This window comes from Bacillus rossius, chromosome 1 (genome assembly GCF_032445375.1).
Source record: "Bacillus rossius redtenbacheri isolate Brsri chromosome 1, Brsri_v3, whole genome shotgun sequence".
NCBI lineage: Eukaryota > Metazoa > Arthropoda > Insecta > Phasmatodea > Bacillidae > Bacillus > Bacillus rossius.
Genome location: NC_086330.1, coordinates 120,735,152 through 120,758,247, shown reverse-complemented (window position 1 = coordinate 120,758,247; position 23,096 = coordinate 120,735,152). Strand labels below are relative to the sequence as shown.

General features: G+C 33.6%; 1 protein-coding gene across 5 annotated transcripts in view; it reads right to left on the bottom strand.

Annotated features, from left to right (window-relative positions):
• The window catches only part of LOC134543376 (protein salivary glands marred), a 36,451-nt gene extending 13,874 nt beyond the window's left edge, over positions 1–22,577 (bottom strand). The window contains exons 1-4 of one of the 5 annotated variants that reach the window (XM_063388363.1): positions 22,311–22,577; positions 21,392–21,541; positions 10,125–10,199; positions 7,460–7,611 (exon numbers count right to left, since the gene is read on the bottom strand). In XM_063388363.1, the coding sequence (XP_063244433.1) occupies positions 7,460–7,611; positions 10,125–10,134 (162 nt within the window). In that variant the 5' untranslated portion in view covers positions 10,135–10,199; positions 21,392–21,541; positions 22,311–22,577. Of the gene's footprint in view, positions 1–7,459; positions 7,612–8,107; positions 10,200–21,391; positions 21,542–22,310 lie in introns of all 5 variants that reach the window. The other 4 variants (XM_063388364.1, XM_063388360.1, XM_063388361.1 and 1 more) reach the window with 4 other exon arrangements.
• Positions 22,578–23,096: the final 519 nt, after the last annotated feature.

Here is a 23,096-nt window from a genome sequence, read left to right as displayed (position 1 = left end):
CCTATGATGTGTTTACCCAGAAGCGTCTTTTCGCACGTGTTTTTCGGCAAAATGTTTGCAGAGTTGTGCAAGGGTGGTTTGTTTGAGTTTCCTGTGCGTTTTGAGGTAGCCTGAAATGAGTTTGAGTAAGAGAAAGAAGGCGTTAATTAAGTACCTCTTGGTTGAGGAAATGTTTGATAAAGAATTGCTTCAATCCTGCGCAAAACCAAGATTTGAGAAACATCCGTTATTTAAAGCTAGAAATGAAGAGGATTCTTTCAGACATTGATAGCAAATCATCTTCGTGAAGATTAGAAATTTTCTGAATTTTTCAGGGTTTCAATATCCCAGTTCGATTTTCTGCTTAGTTTGATAAAAGATGACATCCAGAAGCTAGCTTGCAACGTAAGTCAATACCCTGTCACACCTGATGAGAAACTTGCCATCACACTAAGGTAAGAAAAAAATATCACTGAACAGTTGATTGGAAAAAACATCTGTGACTTCCTAGGAATATTGTAATGAAATAAAAACATTTCTGCTAATATTGTTTCCAAACCTTAATTGTAAAGTGGATTAATTTCACAAATAAATCGCCTTAATATTAAATAAGTCTATTGAAATGTTTGAGGTTGTTTTCCAGTCTTCTGTGTTAAAGTTATTCAAAAGTAATTTATTGAGGATAAATGAATTATACAAAACAAATCATTTTTTTTTTAAATAATAGAAAATACTCACTAAAGGAGATGTCTATTCAAAGGACTAGCTGAAAACATTCGTTACAAAAAAACTAATTATTATTAATGATCTGGAAAGGCGGCTGGTATTCTGTATCATGAGAACCGGAAGTTGAAATATTTGCAGGTTTGGCAGCAGGTTGCGGTCAATAAATCGGTAATGTAGTAAAACCACAGTCAACAGACGAAGAATAAATATGAGTTTGATTCTTCTCCAATGGATAAGGAGATGGTAAAAAAGTTTCATAGGAATTGCTGCGTCAAGATGTAGCATGAGAAGAAATAGAAAATGGAGGATCATTTGCCGGTGATTGAGCCATTCCTGAAGATAAATTCCACATCTGCATTTCAAGTTCACTAACTATGTTTAATGTTTGGAGCTTTGCAAGCTGTTGTAAGTCTGGCCGCTATTTTTTCACTGACTTTGCAATGCTTTTGAAAAATAAGTCAATGTCATCGTCTTCATCTTCTTTAAGCAAGTTTTTGATCAAGGCACTTCTCTCTATAGTTTGTTTTCTTAGGGATGATTTTTGGTTGATCGTATGTAATCTTGGTTTCCTGTTGATTGGGAACTTGTAAAGGAACTGAGTCTTCTATCGAGCGTGTTTCCGAGGTTTGGATCGTGGTGACAATGTCATCAGCTTCTTCAGTGACATTGTCAACATTGTTGTAACTTATGTTTGAGAAGCTCCTGCAGACAAAAATAAATTGTTACAGAATTAATTGGGATAATAATTGTATGTTTACGAAGGTTTGACAACGAAATGAAGAGAGAAATGTTAATTTCAGTAAGTTAAATGTGAAGAAAAATAGTAAGAATGTTAAAAACAAATTAGTATAATAGTTTTCTTTGATAAGAGTATTTGCATTGTAATTATTTTCCAAAGAATACTAAAATAAACTTGCATTCGGTGATGTTCAGTTCACTGAAGACAATGAGCAGCGTACCGTCCTTGATGAATAATCGCTCGCGACTGCGATTATATTTGCCTCGGGGCCAGCGACTGAAGCGGGCCCGCGATCGACGCTAGCGACTCTGGCGATCAACGCTCGTGGCAACACAAACGTATGTAAACACAATCTGACCGGTTGCTCGCGATGATCTCTGAGCGATCATCGCTAGAGACGCTCCTTGCAAAACATACCTTAAGGGAGTGAAAAAGTGAAAATTTCATTTTATAACAGAAAAAATCATAGGTCATAGACATACAAATAGTGAGTGAGTGTCATTTCTATATGTCTGCCACACGATCATACACATAGTAAGGTCTTGCAAATACATATTTTTCTCCTTGGTGAGACCAGGCCGCTTAGTGTAGCCCGCAGCGGCTAGCAAAATAAAGGTGCTAATAACAGTTTGGTTCTTAACTTCGTCAATAGATAGGGTTGCCTTGAATTTTAAAAGCACCTTCGTTCGATGCGTTTGTCATGTCTTTAATTTTCGTTTGTTTGTGCCGTATGCGTTCCTATACCATTTATCCCATTGCGATTAAATTTTGGTGAGTTGTTATGCGGATGCCCGTGAAGGTTTCTGAGACGGTATAACTATTTTGCATTAGTTGGAGCACGAATCGTTTCAAAAAAATGTGTTTAGTTCATATTATATAGTGGCACTTCGTCTGTTTTTGTTGTCTAAGTGCGCACACATGAGACAATTATTTAAATATAAAAGAGAGACAGAGATAGAGTGATATATATATATATATAGTGAGATTGAGAGAGTCAGAGAGATAAGTTGAGATAGAGCAAGGTATAGAGAATGAAATTGGTTAGATAAAGAGATATATAGATGCATAGCGCTATAAAGAGATTTATGTATAGAGAGATAGAGATAGTGGGAGGTATATATGTATATATGTAGATATAAAGAGGTAAATAGAGATAGAGAGATACATATATAGACGTAAATAGAGATAAATATATGTTTAGAGATATGGATGGATGATTTGTATATGTGTAACTACTTTAAACATATTACAAAACAAAACTGAATGAGGCATTGCAATGCATGCTGAGCATTAGCTAGATAATGGAATCATTTCAATATTAGTAATCTCTTATTCTTCAGCTTTTTTCTATAGTGCTTTATAAAGTCTAGATTACATACAGACCACCAATTTTACTTTATATACAGGTAAATAACTTTACACTGGCAGAACGTCTGTCGGGATCTGAAAGTGATATAAATTATTTTGCACACTTGACATTCAAATTAAGAGTACAGTTACTAACTACATCTGATTTCAAAAAAGATCCTCTTCACCCTGTTTTCAGCCCGGAAAATTCAGCTAGTAACAAATAAAACATTAAAATTTGAAACGTTAAAAACTCACCTAAGTTAGAGACGGGTACAATTCCTTTGCCATTAGTAGAAAATGATGTAGTCGTTCACCTACGTCGCGAAAAAAATTAATTCATACTCGTATAAAGAAATAATGTGAAAGCCGCATGAATGCACAGGTATTGTGATGAAAATTAAAAAATTCAATATCTCCTAAAGTATTTGGAATTTCTTATATCCACCGGGTTTAATGAAAAGACGAAGTTAAAGAGCATAGAATAAAAGTTTTTTCGGAATTTTTAAATTTTTTTAACAAATATCGCCCAACTATGAAAATTAAAAAATTCGATATCTCCTAAAGTATTTGGAATTTCTTATCTCCGCCGGGTTTAATGAAAAGAGGAAGTGAAAGAGCATTTATAATAAAAGTGTTTTCGGATTTTTAACATTTTTTTTTAGCAAATACCGCTACACTACATATTTACCAAAAATTTAACTAAAGCATAAAATATAAAAATTTCATTTAAAAGCTAATAAGTTTACTTTATAATCTGTTTTATAATATTTGTATATTTTCTATGACATATTCTACAAGATTATTTAAAGAAATCAGCAGAAATAAAAAGTATTTTATACCCTTTTGAGAGTATCTACAAATAAACATCTTTACAAAATATACATAGTAGTACAAATTCACGTAAAATACACATACAATATATTTCTGTTCATTACTATCATATACAGTAATACCTTGACTTAAAGATACCCCTTATTAAGAGCATCTGGAGATACGTGATTTTTAAATCTTCACGTCAATTCATTTGTCTTTTTTTTAACATCTCGCGACTCTAGATTCACTATTGTTAATGTAATACGAGAAATTTTCTCTGAGAAGGAAAATTTTCTGTATGTCAGATGACTTTGTTAGATATTATGAAGCCTTCTATGTCAAAATAATAGGGCTGAGCCGATACCACTTTTCACCGATTCCACCGATAGCGATTCTTATGGGCCGATACTGCCGATACTCGATGCCGATACTAACCAAAGAAATGTTTGTGTTATGAAAGGATATTTTACTTATTAAGTATTTTTTAATTTCATATTATAATGACAGTACCATCAAATGGTCAAAACACTTACTAACATGCATCTTACAATAATAATAAAACTCACACAAATACTTTTTTTCACCCCACATATTAAAGCATTGCCCCACCTCGTGATATTTTTTACATGGCAGAAAGTGCATGTAGCCTTGGAATCTTCATTTGATTGAAGAGTGAAGTATTGCCAAACTTCACTTCTCTTCCCAGCCATATCATCACCTTCAGAAAAATCCTTAAAATATCGCTTTAGCAACTGTTTCTATGATCGCGAGTGCTGTAAACGTGATCACGAGTGCAATTTACTTTATCGTGAGCACTGGTAAACATAACGTGAGGCAGTCTTTGCCCCACAGTTGGCAATGAATATTTTTTTATTTATTTATTCAGTTTTTGTTCAGTGGATCCCATATGGAGTTAAGGGCTCCGGGATATAGAACAAGTGAAGTCAATTTTATACAGATAATACATATATACATACATACTGCATAAGTACAATTATTAAGCATTATAGAGCACATTGGTACATAAGAAATGGTATAAACTCAAGTTTAGGACATTTATACATTTATAGTATCCACGTCTATGGTTCTCGGGCTCCATTGTATTTTTAAAACAATCAACACGACCGGTTTTCTTTAAAACAGTAGCGCTGTGGGAAAGAAACTTAGGGTAATAGTGCATAAATTACAAAACTAAACAATTATTTTAAAAATTAGTTTTGACTTAAAAAAAAACCAGTTGCATGAAATACTATTCCTTAGTGATTTTTTTCTAACAAAAACAATATAACACAGTTTAAGAACTTGGACTGAGGTATCGGCGCGAAGTATCTGCAAATATTTTACAGATGCTGCTGATGCCGATACTCTGAATATCGGCCGATACTTAGGAATCGGAATCGGCATCGGCCCAGCCCTACAAAATAACGCCTATTTACGATTTTGTAATACGTAATATAATTTGTTGTACAGTAGAACCTCGTTAACACGGATGAACTAGGGCCGGGGCTGATCAGAGTTAACGAAATTCCAGGTTATCCAGAGAATGAGGAAAAAACAACAAAAAATATCATGTATGTACTTACCAAAAATATTTTAATGCAGTTTATTATTGGCACACTTTCACATAAAAACACATATGTATTTACTCTGTACACAATGTAGGTACAAACTAGTTGGAAGTAAAAATAAAGGCAGTGAGATTTTGCTGCCTCAGTTTTGTGAATTGCTTATGAGCAACGGAATCTCGCATCCGCTTTAGCATTAGAAGCTTGTTTGGCGATGTTTCAGCTTGACTCTCGGAATAAACCATCAATTGATCTATGTTTGCTACTGCTTCTGCGTGGGTCACAACGACAGCTGGTTCATGAACATTGTCTGGATTCTCTTCATTTTAATTTTCTGTAACACTGCATGATGCACTTATTTCTTCCTCTGTGATAGCTTTATATTTTATAACTTCTGTCATTGTAAATATGCAACCAATTGTCAATGTCTTCTTCATCAACATGGGAACAGCCAGTAATATTTTTAATTATGTCCATGAAATCTTTTTCTACACTTGTTTTTTTCCTTCTTCTTCAATCTTGTATTCTGGCAAGTCACACACACCAGGCCACAACTTTTTCCATGACTTTATCAAAGTTTCTTTTCCATCCTGGTCCCAAGTTTCCACAATCATATAAATAACAGTCTGTATGTTAAAATATTTCAGCACCTCTAGCACACCATGCTCTCCTTCGTCCTCTACTAGTTGACTTAGCATTTAACCTTTTGTACATTTATTTTTATTTTTTCTAGAACTCCTTGGTCCATCAGTTGAACCAAAGAAGTTACATTAGGTGGTAAAAACTTCACTGAAATGTCATCTTTGACTAGTTCATTGTCAGATGAATGCAAAGGTGCATTGTCAATCAGCACAACTGCCTTGTTGGGAAGGCCACAGTTCTTCAAATATCTATTTTACTGATGACACAAAATTCTTGAAAAACCATTGTTTAAAAATGCCACTAACCATCCAAGAACTTTTTTGTGAGCTGTAAACAACAAGCAATGAGTCTCATTTCACATTTTTTAATGCATAGGGTTTTTTAGACTTCCCTATTATAAAGGGAGGAATTTTGTGCTTTCCTGACGCATCACTACAAGCTGTTATGGTGAGGTGGTCTCTCCCTTTTTTATACCCTTTCGCTGAATCTCCCAATTGTGAGGCTAGCATTTTACACTGCAACATCTGGTAAAATAAAACGGATTCATTGGCATTGTAGACTTGATTTGCAGTCAAATAAATCATCCTTTTTAATAAGTCTTCAAAAGCTTTTTTTAATTTTTCTGCCGCTTAAACATTACCTGACAAGTATTCTCCAGTGATTATAAGTTGACGCACTCCATTCCATTTTTTTCCTGGCTATCTGTAAAATGTCTGGTCTTCATGGGGCAACTGTTTGTTCAAACTCAATGCTTCCTGTTGGACGATCTGTCCAGAAATCGGCAAACCAGACAAACAATTCTTCATTTAGAGTTTCTAGTTTAGCAGTTTTGCTTTACACCAATTATCCAAACTGTCTTTACTCCAAACTCAGCAGCAATGTTCTTTAACGGTTCTCCGTTAATGCTTCCAACATTTTTTTCCAAAGTCAAAACAATGTTTTTACATTTGGTCGCCATCACGAAAAACGCACTAACGAAACAGCACAACGATACTGTACCTCGACAGTGACACTACGACAACACGAGAACACTACTGAGATTGCAGCGCAACTGAGGCATGCTGTCTCTAGGTCAATGTTAAGTGCAGGGTATAGGGAGGGGAAGGAGAGGGTAGTCACCATTCTGATGCTTAGCAACAGCAGGTGGGGTAAGTGCAGTCAACTCGCCCATGAGTTCGAGTAATATACTTGCTGAGAATAGTGATTTATCGTCTGTAAACCAAGTCTTCATTTACTAACAACAAAATTTTTTTTTCAAAAACTGGCTTGGGTTATCTAGACGTCTGGGTTAAAGAGGTGTGGGTTAATGAGGTTCTACTGTATTATTCAAAATTTTATTAATAAATTTTTTTAAGGTATTATCTTTCGTTTCTGGTCCCAACTAAACATAATTTGTATGTATTTATATGCAAAATTGTACCCATATTTATGCTTTTATTTTCAAGATGTCCCAAGCCCGCAGTGAAATAGTTACTGTAAATATTTAAAAGATTTTTTGGTCATCCATCACAGTCCCGTCCTGATGGTGATTGGTAATCAACGTTCTACTGTCAATAGTTTTTCTTGTTAAAAAAACTATTTCTTCGATATTTAATAATTTTAGTAAAAATGGCAATATTTTGCTACTGGTGGGAATGATACTTACATAAGCCTTGGATAGCCTGTACACATTGTCCAGTAAACTAGAAGTGGTGTCATCTATAAAAACTTTGGCAATATTTTTGTTGGCCATGCGACCTAGTATCTTCTTCTGGGCTCTCAGCCCTATATCTCGGGCTTTGAAACCCTCCGACATTACTGAAACAACACCCCAACACTTTCAGAACAGTTCTCAAACTAAGTGTACATACGTACTGTGGCATAGTGATAAGCAGATTGATATATCTTCTAATGAGATTCTGCCACACTAGGCTAATGATAGAGTCAAGTAATCATAATAATTATTCTTGCATACAATAAAGCATAAAAAAAAATTAAGTTTCAGATATCAAATAAGTTTCATAAAAAATAAACAGTATTTGTTTTAAACAGGTTATAAAAAAATATTACTTAAATTAAAATTTTAAAAAGATAATTAATAAAGATTATAATTGAAAATAATAAAGAAACCTACTAAATACTACATAAACATCCAATATTACTACTAGTAATGTTGTGATAGAAACTGAACTAGTCAAATGCTGGCAAAAGCATCGGATGATGGTTAGCAGCACGAAACCGGAATTGAAAATGAAGCTCTGAAGATTTACAAGCCAGTCCTATTGAGCACAGTAAGCAAGACATGCTTTTATACCTGAAAATGTAAAATAAGACATATTACACGAACAAGAGTCTAGAAACACGGAGCCACACCGAGCTAGCAGCCCACCTCCTTCTCCCTCCCCCTCCGCCGCTTCGGCCGGGCTCATCCCAGCAGCAAAACAAAACCAGCTGCAGGAGGCGGCACGGCCAGTGAAAGAGGTCCTCTGTTCTCTGCAACGAGCACACTGTCCACCGCACTGGCACAGGAAGTGAAGATGCAGTCAGGAAGCCGGAGGAAACCACAGCGAGTCGAGCTGCCCTCTATCTGCCCGGCCCCGCACTGGCGCTCGCAAACATTCCTCTTCCTAACAAGCTCTCTTGCCTTCCTCATTTCATTCCCCAACTATCTATCTTCTTTTATACTGTGTTTTATTTACATGAAATCATTACTAACAAACACTAATATGCTTTATATTGCAGAATGGTGACATAATCTGCAGTAAAATTTTCCTGGCCTGAATAAAAATAATTCACTTTTTTTTTTCTAAAAATTTTTTTTAAAAATGCAGAACTCACCCATTCCCATAACTAGTCTAGTTTCTCTTCCCACTTTCTCTGTTTCTTATATATTATATTTAACTTTTTATCAAAACTAATTGAAACTACTTACCAATATGGACAGACTGATGCATAACATTGCCCCCTAAAATTTTCACCGAGGAATTTTCATTACTTTAGCAGGACTTCAAGCAAATTTCCAGGCTGTCCCTGACCAATCCCAACCTCCCTGACTTTCCAAAATGTGAACATCCTGTACGAAACTTACTAATACAAACTGTGTGTGAGTTCTACTTTTCTTATGTGTGTACCTGTGATAGTTTTTAACCTATTTACTACCACAAAATACTTACATGAAATATTTTGACTACATAAATGTTTTCCAACAATGAAAAATCACTTCATACTAAAATATAGGTATGTAAAAGTATAAAACAAAATTTTAAAAAAAAAAATGTAATAGTTTTCACACCAAATCACAAAACTGGTAACATCATTTGTAATTTTAAAATAAAAATTCCTGGAACCTATCATCCAGCCATGGGCTTTGAGAACTCACTGAGTGAAAGATACATTCACCAATCAGCAATAAATGAAAGCCTGCATTTCTTACACAACAGTTTTGATGTTTTCAATGAATAATTCACTTAAACTAAGGAGAAAAATATTTCTATGCAACATTTTACACCATAAGCTTAATATTATGCTGATAAAATTCACTGCACAATATTTTACACATACAAGATCAATACTTTTTACCCTAGTAATATACTTCTATATCCATACTGCCAAAATATAAATATTGTTATTTTGTTTTTTCTAATTAAGTCTGTGGTGACCAATTTGATCCTTCTTTAGTACTAGCCTATTGCAACGTAAAGAATAAAAAAAACTTTAAATGATTTTATATTATGAATGCAATAAAAATAGTCTAATCCAGGCCTCCCTCAAAGTTTAGGAGCCAGGCACAAAATCTAAGAGCCAGCAAAAAGACAAATTTACTTTGTGAGTAGTTACTTCTACTAAAAATGTTAACATTGAAGTAATAAACAGCACCTATCCAGCAACTTGGTGCAATATCAGTAATCAGAGTTAACTTATTGCAATTTAAATACAGTCCCTGTTTCTTGTACCCAGTCATTTCTGTACACGATTTTGTAACAACAAAATTGGCTGAAGTTTCCAAACTACTGTATAGTTACAGCTTCAATATCTTGAAATATGTTAGTCACCAGTAAGGAAAAGTTAGACATCTTGACATGGCGCTCAGGATTCGTAGACTCTGGTTTATTACTTGAATTAACCTTGAGTGTCAATTAAACTGTTGCAGACCTTGGTTGAGACAGCAATGAACTGTGTTTGTGTAAACACAACATCTGTTGAGTTCTAACAGATGCTCACGTAGGTGGGATACACAATGCTATGTGATGGTATACAAACACTAACAGCTGCACATACACACAAACATGTACGTAGTTATATGAGACAAAACATAACAGCCTGACTCTTACCGTAATGCATGTGATTCAATGCAGTTGCAGATCACTAGGGGTTTATCTTCAATTCACTCTTGCTTCCAAAACCAACTAAAAAAAAGTGGAAGTAAAATCATAAAAATAAAATAATGTTATACAGCAAATAAATTAAAAAATATATATGAATAAAAAATTAAACCAAATGAAAAATTAACCTAATCATTAAAAAAATACTACAAGCATGGTAACAACAACCTAAGTATTGTTATCTAAGTACAAAACAAAGATAAATAAATACACATGGATGGTGCTAGCTAAATATAAGGCTGCAGCCGAAGGAATCTCACTCATGTACCAAGTATCCCGTACACCATTTTTTAAAATTCGGTATGCAAGATCATTCATAAAAAAACATCAAATCATATAAAAACCAACAGTGAAATGTTCACTTAGTTTTCTAACTATTTCAGATTGTATTCTCAGAGTTAAACTTTTAGAGAGACGTTGAAATGTAGATTAATCAAACATGTTAGCAACTGACCAGTGTAATTATTTTCATTTTTGACGTGATAACATCTTATAAATCGATGAACGCCGGCTGCACGTACGAAAAAGCATGACTCATTGTCATGTTCAGCATGAACCAAGCGTGCAAGAACCAGCCAACCACCGTGCGAGAAAATCTTCTATGATATCGAACAGGTTAAGGCAGGCTTTTTAAAAGCAGCAATTTAAAAAATTTGATTTATTTGTCCAATTTCGTCATTTCAAATTATCAATTTATAGACATTGATTTGAATTCAGTTTATTTCTATAACTAATTGTTCGTGATTATTTTAAACAAACTATTTAAATTAAATTTGCAAAAACTGTAAATAATATTTGAAAATTAAAAAGTATGCAATTTTTCATCAATGTTTTCTTATGACGTTATCACGTAAAATTATCGTCCGTAAACCGACTTTAATGACAACCCCCTTTTTATTTTGTTTTTGATAGGTTGATATGATGGGGTTGTCAATAAAGTTCAGTGAGTATCTGTTATGCAATATTTTTCCACATTTCATACATTTTGAAAATGCAAGTAATTAGAAAGAAGATGAAAGAAACAAAATATGTTCTTTCTGGAATTCACAATTAATGTTATATAATTTTTTCAAGTGCCATTGTGAATATACAAGTAATTTAAACCTATTAACAATTTTGTTTTTCACTTAAAGAATGGTTGCCACAATAGTCAGCAGGTAAAATTTGTTAGCCTCTGTCCTATTGGCGATTGTCGATGTTGGGCCTGAAAAACACTTTAAACAGTTTTTTTTTTCTTTCAACGAAAGATGGCAGTAACATAGACACTTCGTAAACAAATATATTCATTTAAAAAGAATGCACATAGGCCGGGTGGTTTGCAGGTAGAAGACGTAGCTCCATGAAGGTGTGGTTTAACTGGAAGAGAGATGGGAACAGAAAAAAAAGTCCCTCCCCTTCGAACCCTCACCGAAAACTAGTAATCCTGAAGAACAATACTAAAGGCCTTACCCTATTGTCACCTCCTATTCAGAATTTGCTGTGTGAGCCTGAGATGATATATCTAGGATGATAAAATCCAAACACATCATTATTGATTTCAATATCTCCCAACTCAGAATGTATTTTATTCACTTAAGAGTGTTCATCACATGGCGTTCAACTTTCTGATACAGAAATCTAAGACTTGGAAGATTATGCCGACAATTTTATACTTTAAACATTTCTGTTGAAGAATTAAAAGATATAAAATGTTAAGTGAATGTTTTGACAGTATTATGTTTTAAAAATATCAATTGAAAGTTGCTTTAAAAATGTACTGAAAAGGCTACTCTTGGCCATTTTTAAACGGCTTTGTAGACAAGAGCTACACACGAATCTCCATTCTGTTTTTATAAGAACATAGTGTAGTTAACTATGAGATACTGTGTTGCTTTGTCCCCCATTGTCACAGTGGGAAATTTCGAGTAAAATTCACTGCACACATTTCTTGCATAAAGCTGGGCTTGCGGGACGGTCTTGTCTGTATGAGGACGAGACAAGGAGAGACTCACGGGAACCAGCTTGGAATGTGAAGTAAGGTCAAGGAGAAGACGAAGAAGAATCGGGCTACCTGCCTCGGCATTGCCACGATATACGAGAGACAACGAGACAGTATTCCCACCCTCATAAATATGTAATTTACATCTGACTCACTAAAAATTCCAGTTGGGCATTATGATTCATTGGTATCACTTTCGTAGGACTATGGGAAGTCAGGCAGGCAAGATTGAATTTATCTGTACTTATTAAAAGAATAAGGACACCATAATAGCTTAACAGCAAAGAAATGTAACAATTACAAAATAATTTAACATAGTGAATTATAATACTTGTTGGTTTGTTGGTTTAATAGCTTGTACCAAGTTATAATGCCCAGTTTTCATTTTTCTCTAAACATGTAACATCATTCCTGCCCTTACTTACTTTGATTTTATATGGTAAATAAACATGAACTCATAGATACTATTCAAGCTAAATATATTTCCAGCAAGAAAACATCAACAGGTATGTGTATTTGTATGGCTGACAAGACTGAAATGCTGTACACATCTTTGGAAGTTATAACAGTAGAACAATTAGCACCACAAGAAATTTGTATTGGTTGGATGAATTATTCATAGTTTCATGTAAACGTTTAAAGTGTAGTGGTTTACACGCCAAATTTTTGTTATGAGCCTCGAGGTAAAAATTAGAAATTACTAAATAAAGTTTCACGAGGGTGAGCGAGTGAAAAACACTATGTAAATAAAAATCCAAACTGAAAAATACTGTTCAATGAAGAAAAGAAATTTACCAAATTTACCTATTTTGAATGCAAATATTTGCTGATAGTTATAATATCATTGCAAATTAATTTTTTCATTGCATCTCAAAAATTTTATAGCATTTTTAAATAAAACTTATATGACAGTTTAAGGGGTGGAACGTATTTATGAATAAATATTAAATAAAATCCCTTTTGGCACAGCCTACAGGCATAGGTAGGTATCTATTTCTTCTGGAAACGATCTGGAACAATTTAAGAACTTAATGTACTTGACATCCCAAATGTTGTCTAATATTCCAAAAAGATTGATAACACATTTTCTCAAATTCCATGAAGCGAAAATGTTCCAAATGGTTTTAACTTGATACATCCAGCATTGAATAGCTTAAAACAAATTTCTTATTATGCGTACTAGGGTAGTTATGAATATTTTTGACCTTTAAACACTTTTTAATCCTTGAACTAATATGTACACATATAAATAAATGCTTTGAACCAAGTTTTAAATAACATTAGGATGGTTCAAATTATATTAAACTGAATTTTAACCTATGTTTATGAAGTATTAGTTAATTTCATCAGAAATTGTTTGAGCCAAAAGTTTTAGATAATGTTTAGAATTTTACATTAAATTATAATTTGATAGTATACCTAATAAACATGTTAAGACTTTATTTTTGTCTTTCTACCCTTGTTATTTTGACCTCTTGCAGTAATGGTTGGTTACATAAAAATTAAGGTACTTAAGTTTTATATAGTAAAAAATGGCTTAAAATAAATAAAAACAGATTAGAAGTTTTATTTTTTTTTCTTATCTGAAACCATGTTTTTTCAATGTCGAATCATCAAAAATTGTTTCATACCAAAGTTTTAGATAATTATTGGAAGATTTACAACTAATTATTATATATTTTATCGGTTACTTAATACGGGAGTTAGGTTTGTTTTTTTTGTCCTTTAACCCCTGTTTATACACCCCAGCTTGTATCAAAAACTGTTCCAGACAAAAGTTTTAGATAATATTTATAAGGTTTACAAACATTTCGAATGGATTTCAGTGTAATTACTAAGGGAGCTATTAATTTTTTATCTTTCAACCCCTGTTATTTTCCACCCCTTGCAGTTATGTTTGGTCGTATTAAAAATGTTTTTAGACAAAGGTTTTTGGTATTACTCATACAAGTTATTAATACTTTCAAACGGATGTTGTATTCATCATCTTATGGAAGTAATAGCAATTTTTCTGTTTTTAAAAAATACCCAACTCTACCTCTTTGATTGGATATTGCCCATTTACGAACTCGACCGAGATTTTACATGTTTATATTTTATGTATAAGTTTGGAAGGGATCTGTGAAAAATTACGGCAGTTATCCTGTCCACAAAAATGTGATATATACATATATAAACTTTTGAGTTTATGATGGATGGTCTTGGGGTCTATGGACCATGAAACGAAAAACTATATAAAATTTTTCCGGAATACGTGCCATGGTAACGGCTACAATAGGTAGGATTTTTCTTCAAAATCAACCTAAAATACATAACCATCTTGGTTACATTTACTCACACAGGTATAGAGTTTCACATAGAGTTTCTGTGCATTATCATTTACTGTATATTGATTGAGGTACTACGAATACTTAACCTATGAAAGGTGAAAGGTTTCATTAAGGGATTAATGAAGTTCAAGTTACACACAAAATTAATTTACTCTGGTGTGTCAAGATACATAGTGATCCCTACTAGATGAATTTGATTGACACTTGTCATTGCTGATATGGCAAATGACTAGCTAACACAATGAGAAAAAAAAAAAAGGGGGGGGGGGTTACAGAACAAATTAAATATTTTGTACCTAATTTAAATTCTATTTACTCATGCTTTCATACTAGGCAGTGGAAAAGTCCAATTAAATTCATATAGTATGAATTCATCATTACCAATACAATTTAAATAAAGAATTATGATTATGGTTTAAAAGTGATTTTGCATAAAGCGGTGACAAATAAGAGTATATACTGACATTTTCATGAAAAACACTCCTTTTACAGTAGCTTTTTACCTTGACCGAATGGTGGGTAATTGGTAGCAAATACTGATCATGCAATGGGCTAGATGACTATATGAACAAATTATTGCTTAACATCTCGACATCGGGGTGATTAGAGATAACTATAGATAATGGAATGATAATGAAACTTTGCCAAAGTGAAACAGTAAAGGAACAGGATTACTCTGAGAAACCCTATCATCCCTCAGCAACGTCCGTCACGTTTAACACTTATAAAAATCCCGGCTTTGAGTCCCCATTTGTAATAAAATCCGTATAGCCTTGGTGTGCGGGGAGGAGAGGTGAAGATGCTGATCTGATCACATGACCTCAGTGTAAAGTTGGAATACATAGGGTGGAGGCACCGTTTATGGCCAGTTAAGACATTTTTGTACTTTAGAAATATTTTTTTATTACAAAAAATATTTATGGAAACTACGGAAGATTTTTAATCTACAAGTTGCAGTTTTCTGAATCTTGTCATATGGTAAAATGTATGCTATACATAATCCATGAAATATCAAAAAAAAATTAAATTTTCTTGACGTGTTTCACCACTTTTGGTCACTCTGTATTCAGTTATGGCCATCACTTTCTCCACTTATGGCCAGTCAAATTAATCTTAAAGTTGAGGTAAAAAATTCAGATTTATTAAATAAAAACATAACAAAATAAATAATATACCTATCAAATTAGATTCAAAAGGTATGTTGGGGGCCTTCTAACTGAAATAGGCTCTAAGTATTTAAGGCCTAAATGACACATAATATATAATTATAAAAAAGTGTATCAAGAACAATATACTAATTTAACACAGGACAAAAAAGGCCTAGCTTGGTTTGAAATGATGACACTATCCTAGTGTTTTTCAACAGTTTTCACAGCGTCAGGAAACACATTTACCAACATCCAACCTTCTTCTTTGAGTAATGGATCAGGTAATTTACCGATTGATTTGTGAAATGTCATTCTCTATGATCACAAATTCAGTGTGTGTTTTTAGTTTATACATCTTAAACATTGAATATCATATTCACAGTCAGAAATTATTTTTGAAATCACACCTACATACTTGTACTCTGTCACACGGAGAGATTTTTTCCCTGCAAAACTAAATTTTGCCAAAACAAAATTTCCCACTTTAAGATTTTTCACACCACTCAACTCTACATCCACAGGATCATATGAATCACCTAACTCAACATCATTTAGACTGTCCCCACTTTCAACCCATGCTTCATCTGAGCTGCTTGAACTGAATTTGGATGTACTAGGCTTCTGTGCTTTCATTTTTGTTATTATCTTTGAAAGATTTGTACAATGGGAGTGCATGACTTGATGTAAGTTTTTGGACATACGCCATTGCTAAGCATTCTTAACAATGGCGTATGTCCAAAAACTTACATCAATTCATTTTTGTTCTCCCTTTCTGTTTCCTATTTAATTCACGCTTCAATTTTCTTTCAATTTTTGCCTCTCCTTCTCTTTCTTCTCCTCTTCCTTTAGCGTGTGAAATTCCAACCACTTATCACTTTTTACTACTGAGGTTATTGTTTCTTTTTTCTTCTTACCTTTAGAGTCTTTACTATCTGGCCATCTAATCACATCTTTAAAAACTGTTGCTAGTGTTTTTGGAGGGGTTATTTGAATAGCAGTAGGTTCACTTAAGCTTTTTAATTTACTATCACTGGACTGTGGAGTACCAAATGTGGATTGTCTTCCTGCGTCACTGGAAAGTGAAAAAGGCACAGCTTATGTCGAAGGAATATGTGAATCAATTGGGAGGGACATGAGACCAGGGGAAACTGTCAAATTTGATAAACTTACTGATGGTGACAAGACATTTTCCATAGAAACGTTTGTAAATGACAGGTCAAGATCCACGCCTAAAGAAATATCATCAGTTGTAGGAATATTTTGGTCTACTAGACCATGAGCTTCCATTTGTGTAGCAGGAAGTGGTGTGCTGTAATCATGATCGGAAACAGCTCTTCCATCTGGACCAGCCCCTTGTTCATTCACTAGTTCATTACAACATGGTGTTTGCTGAGAGTCATCAAAATTTTTTTCCCACATATCAAAAAGTAAAGTGGCATGTGGGTTCCCTTCCCACTCGTGAGTCCTTTTTTTTTTGTTTGTCAAAGTTGTTGAAGCAAATCACCATCAATCTTAGACTCAATGTACTTTAGATGTTACATGATCTCTTCTTTCTCAACATATTTATCTTGCTGAGAAGTTGCCAACTTACGAACAATATATTTTGTATAGTCAAATTTATCTGCATCAAAAGGATACAGACCTGTTGATTCAAATCCAGCTTTAACATTTTTCTGCATGCCTGGTTTATCTATAATTTTCAAATTGTAAATAGACCTATGGTTATTTTAATAACAAATTCAAATTACTATCATAAACAATATGTGGCCATAAACAGTGGGTAAGTATATCACCACTTATAGCCACCTAGTGGCCATAACTAGTAAGTGAAGGATAATAATGATCCACTAATGGCCATTAATACTTTCCTTATATTCTTAAGGTTATGTTAGTTACATTCATACTACACTAAAAAAATAGATTGTTTTCCCACCTGGAAAGTGAGATCCTTCTTTTGGGGTCATCAAATAAATTTTCTGTGATTTTCCAAAAAATTTGTTACACTTAAGAAATATTATAAGAAAGTGGACATTTCAGAACATAAAACTAATAAACCATGATATAACATCTGTTTGCATCAGAGTATGCATGGCTACTGGGTGAAACTGTAGCTAAGAGTCAGCTGTTTTTTATAAGCATGGTTTTGATTGGTTGAGGATAGCATGTTGTTTAAAAATGGACCAATAATATGAACGTGACCATAAGGGGAGCATTAAGCATGGCATAAAGTTTTTCTGTGTGCAAAATCATTTTTCTGTGAGATGTGATCGGTTAGCTGAACGTTGAGACAATGTTTGGATATAAAAAAGTTGTGCAGGTTTTTTTTTAGCTGAGGCCAAGCAGAATGAATACAACAAACCCACTTTGCTGTGAGTCTGTTTCGCTTTTCATGGGCATAATTACGGTGTGCAGAGCTTCAGAAGAAACCACATGATTTGAAAACTGCTTGGGATAACATAGTGGTCTCTGTTTATGAAACGCATTAAAAAAAAAAGTTGGTGAATGAGTAGTTCTGTGCCAAACTTTGTTTTTAAACTGTAGTTTTATGAGAGTGAAAAAGGATAAACATGTTTTCAGAATGATTTTTAGGCGTGAAACACGGTAAACGGTACAGGTTCTTGAAAGCACCTGAGGACCTTGCTTTATACCATTATCTTCATTTCTTTACTGTATAATACAACCCATATCTCACAGTTACCCATGCATGACGAGAAGACTGTGTGGTAGTCCACAGCCTGGTGCTTAGAGGTGAGACCGCTCTTGAAACACCAGCGAGCGCAGCACTTATCATCCCGCCTCACCAACACAAATACATGAAACAAGACTAAATGGGATGAGTGGATCGCTGGAGCATGTGTAGCGCCGTAGCTCCCCCAATGCATCCGTGGCCTTGGCCAAGGTTTAGCTTTACAATGGGCCGGCAAGGTGGAGGGTCGAAAGATAACACCTCGCGAATGGTGTGGAGAAGACCGTACGAGAGCGATAACTGACATATATTTGTTCCCTCCTTTTGCTCTTTTCGAGGTCATACACACACACACACACACACACACACACACAAATACAGATGCTAGGCGTGAGTTGAGAAGAACTGTCTGCTCTGATGAATGCTCTTAATTTACTAGTGAATTGAAAATCTTCATATTCAAACAAGTCTAAGGCATACATTTGTATAGTTTTAATTCAATCAAACTAAAAGTTAGGCTGAAAACTTAAGTAGCAATAGAGTTGTACAAATAAATTTCTGAGGACAATTTTTCACATCTCGCACACATTTTTCTGAGGAAAACTGCAGGTACCTAACAGTATGAAAGTTTTTACTCTTTATTTTCAGCAAAGTGGTAAAATCTAAAATTTATTTTCTGTACTCATGAAATTTCAAATTTTACATTGATGCACTATTATTAAGCAACTCACTAGAAATAGCTAACTCTAGAAAGTAAGGTCGCAAATTAACTGCTGCTATGTAGCTCTCAGAAATGCTTACTAGGAAATATTCATTGTATTGCGTAGTTTTACACAGAATTTTTTAAAAGCAGAAAAAAATTTCTTTAATTAGTAACCATGCACACAGTTTGGCCTATTTTATATCATTACATGGAAGCAGATTTTTTTATTTGGCTACAAAATATTATGTATGTCTATTTCATTCACTTATGTTAGAACTAATAAGTTTCATTAATATCTTAAAACATGCAGTATATTCTTATTCTGTTACTCACTGTCCAGGAACTTGAATATGCCACAAGACTATATTTTACAACTTCATTTGGAAAGAAACAGTTAGAATTTGTTTATATTCCTTTCTTATAAACTGCAGCAGCAATATATAGAAACCAAACTAAGGATATATGCTACTTTTGAAAATAACTAGATAGTACCTAATTTTCCCATTGAAACTTAATCACCTGCTAGTGTATTTCATTTTCTGTTAGATCGTACCTTCATCAAGAACATTTCTCACATTACAGTAAACAACTGTTTTATTTTCTCTAAGTTTTAGAGATATTTTAAAATGATTATCATCATTCATTCATGTGTAAGCAGCTATTCTCACCATTTTTTAATTTAGAAAGATCATATCTCCAAAGCCAATAAATCAGGGCCTAAAATATTGGGTAAGAATAATAAACATTATAAACTAAACTCTGTTTTACCATTTTTCGAGATTCTACCCACGAGGGGAAATGTTTCTGTATTTTAAAAGGTTTTTAAATTGTTATTAATTTGATAGTTACAAACTTAATCTTTAAAGGGACTATGCAAATGTAGAATAGATTACAGTAACTTTATGTAATTGATTAGACGTTAATATTTACTGTGTTTTGATGAATTGTCAAAATGTGGCATGAGAGACATGCATGATGTCCTACGGTCAGCTGATCGCAGAAAAAGCACTGTGGAGGGGAGTGCAAGCAGGCAGACTCACAGTGGGTCGGTTATGTGCAAAAATGACTGCAATTTTGGTGACCAAGTGAAGTTTCGCCTGTCGTCCGTTTGTTGGGATGAGGCGAAAAGGGCTTCAGACAGTGAGCCTAATAGAGAACACCATGGTCTTTGTTTACGCGGGTTTACCTTTCTACGAGACTGTCAGTTCCGGAGCAACAAGTGACATAGACCAGTTCAATATGCCCCCTGGTGACTTTTGAGTAAGTTGCCTAGTTTGTGCAACTTTGAAGGTAACCACCTTTTTAGAGACCTATTTTGTAAGGCCTTTTTGTACATGTAATGTTGTCATTTTCTATCATTTGAAGTAACTTGTTTACTGTCCGTGATTTTTGTGTGTGTGTAGGTGTGCGAATATTTTTTTTTGTCAAATTGGTGTGAGTGGTAAAAATTCAATGCTTGTTTCATTCAATAGGGAATTGGATAGTGCATGTAAACAGTAAGAAACTGGTGAAATTGTACCATTTGACAATTCTGCAATTAAGGAAGTTCTACATACATGAAACTACCTTCAAGCTAAGAATTATGAAGGTGCCTATGATTAGACTTTAGTTGATTAATTTATTGAGAAGTTTCTCCATGCTATAAACATTTTTTTTTTATATTCATAGTATTAAACTTAAAATTTTGCGAAGCTCCTGTTTTGTGTTACAGAAATGTATTCAGCACCAAATATGAAAAGTTATTTTAACAAGTATTTTTAACTTACATTTATTAAGCAGTTATGTAAAGTAAATTTTAAAGAACTACCTAGTTATAATATTTGGTGTTTCTATAATTGAATTTTTTTTTTCAATGGTAATTGGCAAGGTACAAACAATATTTGGCTAAGCCAGTTATGGAAAATAAACTCATTTCCAGAATTTGATATAAATTTTTTATAATATTTAGTTTTTAAGTTTCTTATTACTAACCAAATAATTTTTGTTGGATTCCAGTGAATCAATTTATTTACTGAGCATCTTTGAAAGTGACTGCATGTAAATTTTTCAGGAAAATTGTTTTGCAGTGTTGTTTTGAAACATGTACGGACACTTTATGGTGGTCAGATTGTTGTACTTAACTTACGGGGCGAGTAAATACCACAGCAATACAACAGTATTGCTTTTGTCATTTATTCCTAAATAAAAAATATAATGCTTTCTAAATAAAAGTCACACAAACAAACCAGCATGAATGAGATTTCATGATATCACATTGTTAACAAGTCTAAAATGTCTTGATACCCTTATTAATATTAAAAGCTACAAGAGAACCTAGTAAGAATGGTACCTATGCCAAGTTTGCAAAGAATACAGCAAGAGAGCAACTTACAAGAACGATCCATAGCAAACCAGTGGTACAGGAGCCAGCTTTCCACTTCGAGTAGCGCCGAGCGACTACACGCAACAATTCCTGAACTGGCCAGCGTGATGTCTTGCATGCAATCCTATAAATCAACTAATGTACTAGTCTACGAAGAGTCTGAAAGTAATCACAGATGGAAAAATAGAATAATTAAGTACGTAATTGTCTGCAAATTATACACTTTAATGTTATTGGAAACAATGCAACTAACCATTTTCAATAGTTAAAATAAATTAATGAATCTAGACCTCAAATTAAGATGGCCGAATTTTTCCCTTTCAAAAAATCTCAGATAACATTAGAAATGTAATGTAAAGTACGTTTGAATATCTGCAATGGCAAGTTTTAACAATCGTAAGAATTGCAGCCTAACTTGCAATAGTACAACAAAAGTAGCTTTCTACACTTTTAACTTATTTGTCTTCATGAATAAAAAGCACATACTAGCAACTACCAAGTAAGGTCTTAGGTTGGAGAACAATTCTTTACATCCACATTTACTACAGAAATTAAATTAAAATAAAATTTTTTTTAAGTAGATTTGATTATTGTCAACTAACTCAGTGGATTAGCTAGTTGTTAAAGTTGTAGTCATTAGAGTTGGATTTTAATTCATGTTAAACCACTACCATTATTTCCCTGTGAACTATCTATAACCTAAACTTTAAACCAGGATTAACTATCAACCACTAATTTAGTAACTTTATAGATTCTAAGGTAGCATAAGCAACATGAGGCTTTAATGTCTGGGTTATCACAATATATTTTATTGTAAAAATGTAGATATAATTAAAATTTATACATTCCCCAACCAATTTTTTTTTTCCTGATTCTCCAAAACAAAGAGTTAATATACATAATTAGTAGGTAATTAATAGTACAGTACCTGTATCAGCTTTCCTTATATGCTTAAGCCGATATTTATAAAAAATATTAAAACGTTAACCATTCGATTCAGTTTTATTTAGCTTGATTAATTAATCGCCTCCGAATACGATTTTTTCTTACCTAATACTATCAAGACCACACATGAGTCAAGTAAACTATTTGATATGTCAAATTCGGATACGTTCGTTTTACACACTTTATGAACTATTGATTGAACTAAATTAAAAACAATAACATTTTCCTTACTCTACACCATACAAGGAGTAGGGAATTGAAAGGACACGACATGCTGCGACGTTTTTAAATTCTCCATTTAAACCTGTCAACTGCCATATTGTAACACCCAAAACAATGCGAAAATAGTGCTTGAAATTCTTGATGCTTTCGGGATAATTACACTAGCGGAATGACTGAAATCTGATAGAAATATACAAACCCCTATTCTTGAAAAATCGCTAACGGAATTATGTAAGGGGTTTTACGTTACAAAAAATCGAAAGAATTCCAACAAATCGTTTGCTGGCAGGATTACAATTCCACTGAGGATTAATTTTTTTTTTTCTTATTCAAACCTTCGATTTGTTGAAAATGGAGGCTCCATGTAGGTTCTAAAACAGTTCAAAATCGTTAAGGATGGAGCAACGAACTAGAGATATATAGACTGCTAGTGGGAGGCCATCTTTGATTCCAATTGAATTTGACAGAATGGTGGGCAAACAGTGCTTTGTTAGCATACGACATACGTTGACAGCAGAAAAGTAGCAGTGTACTAAGTTAATTATGT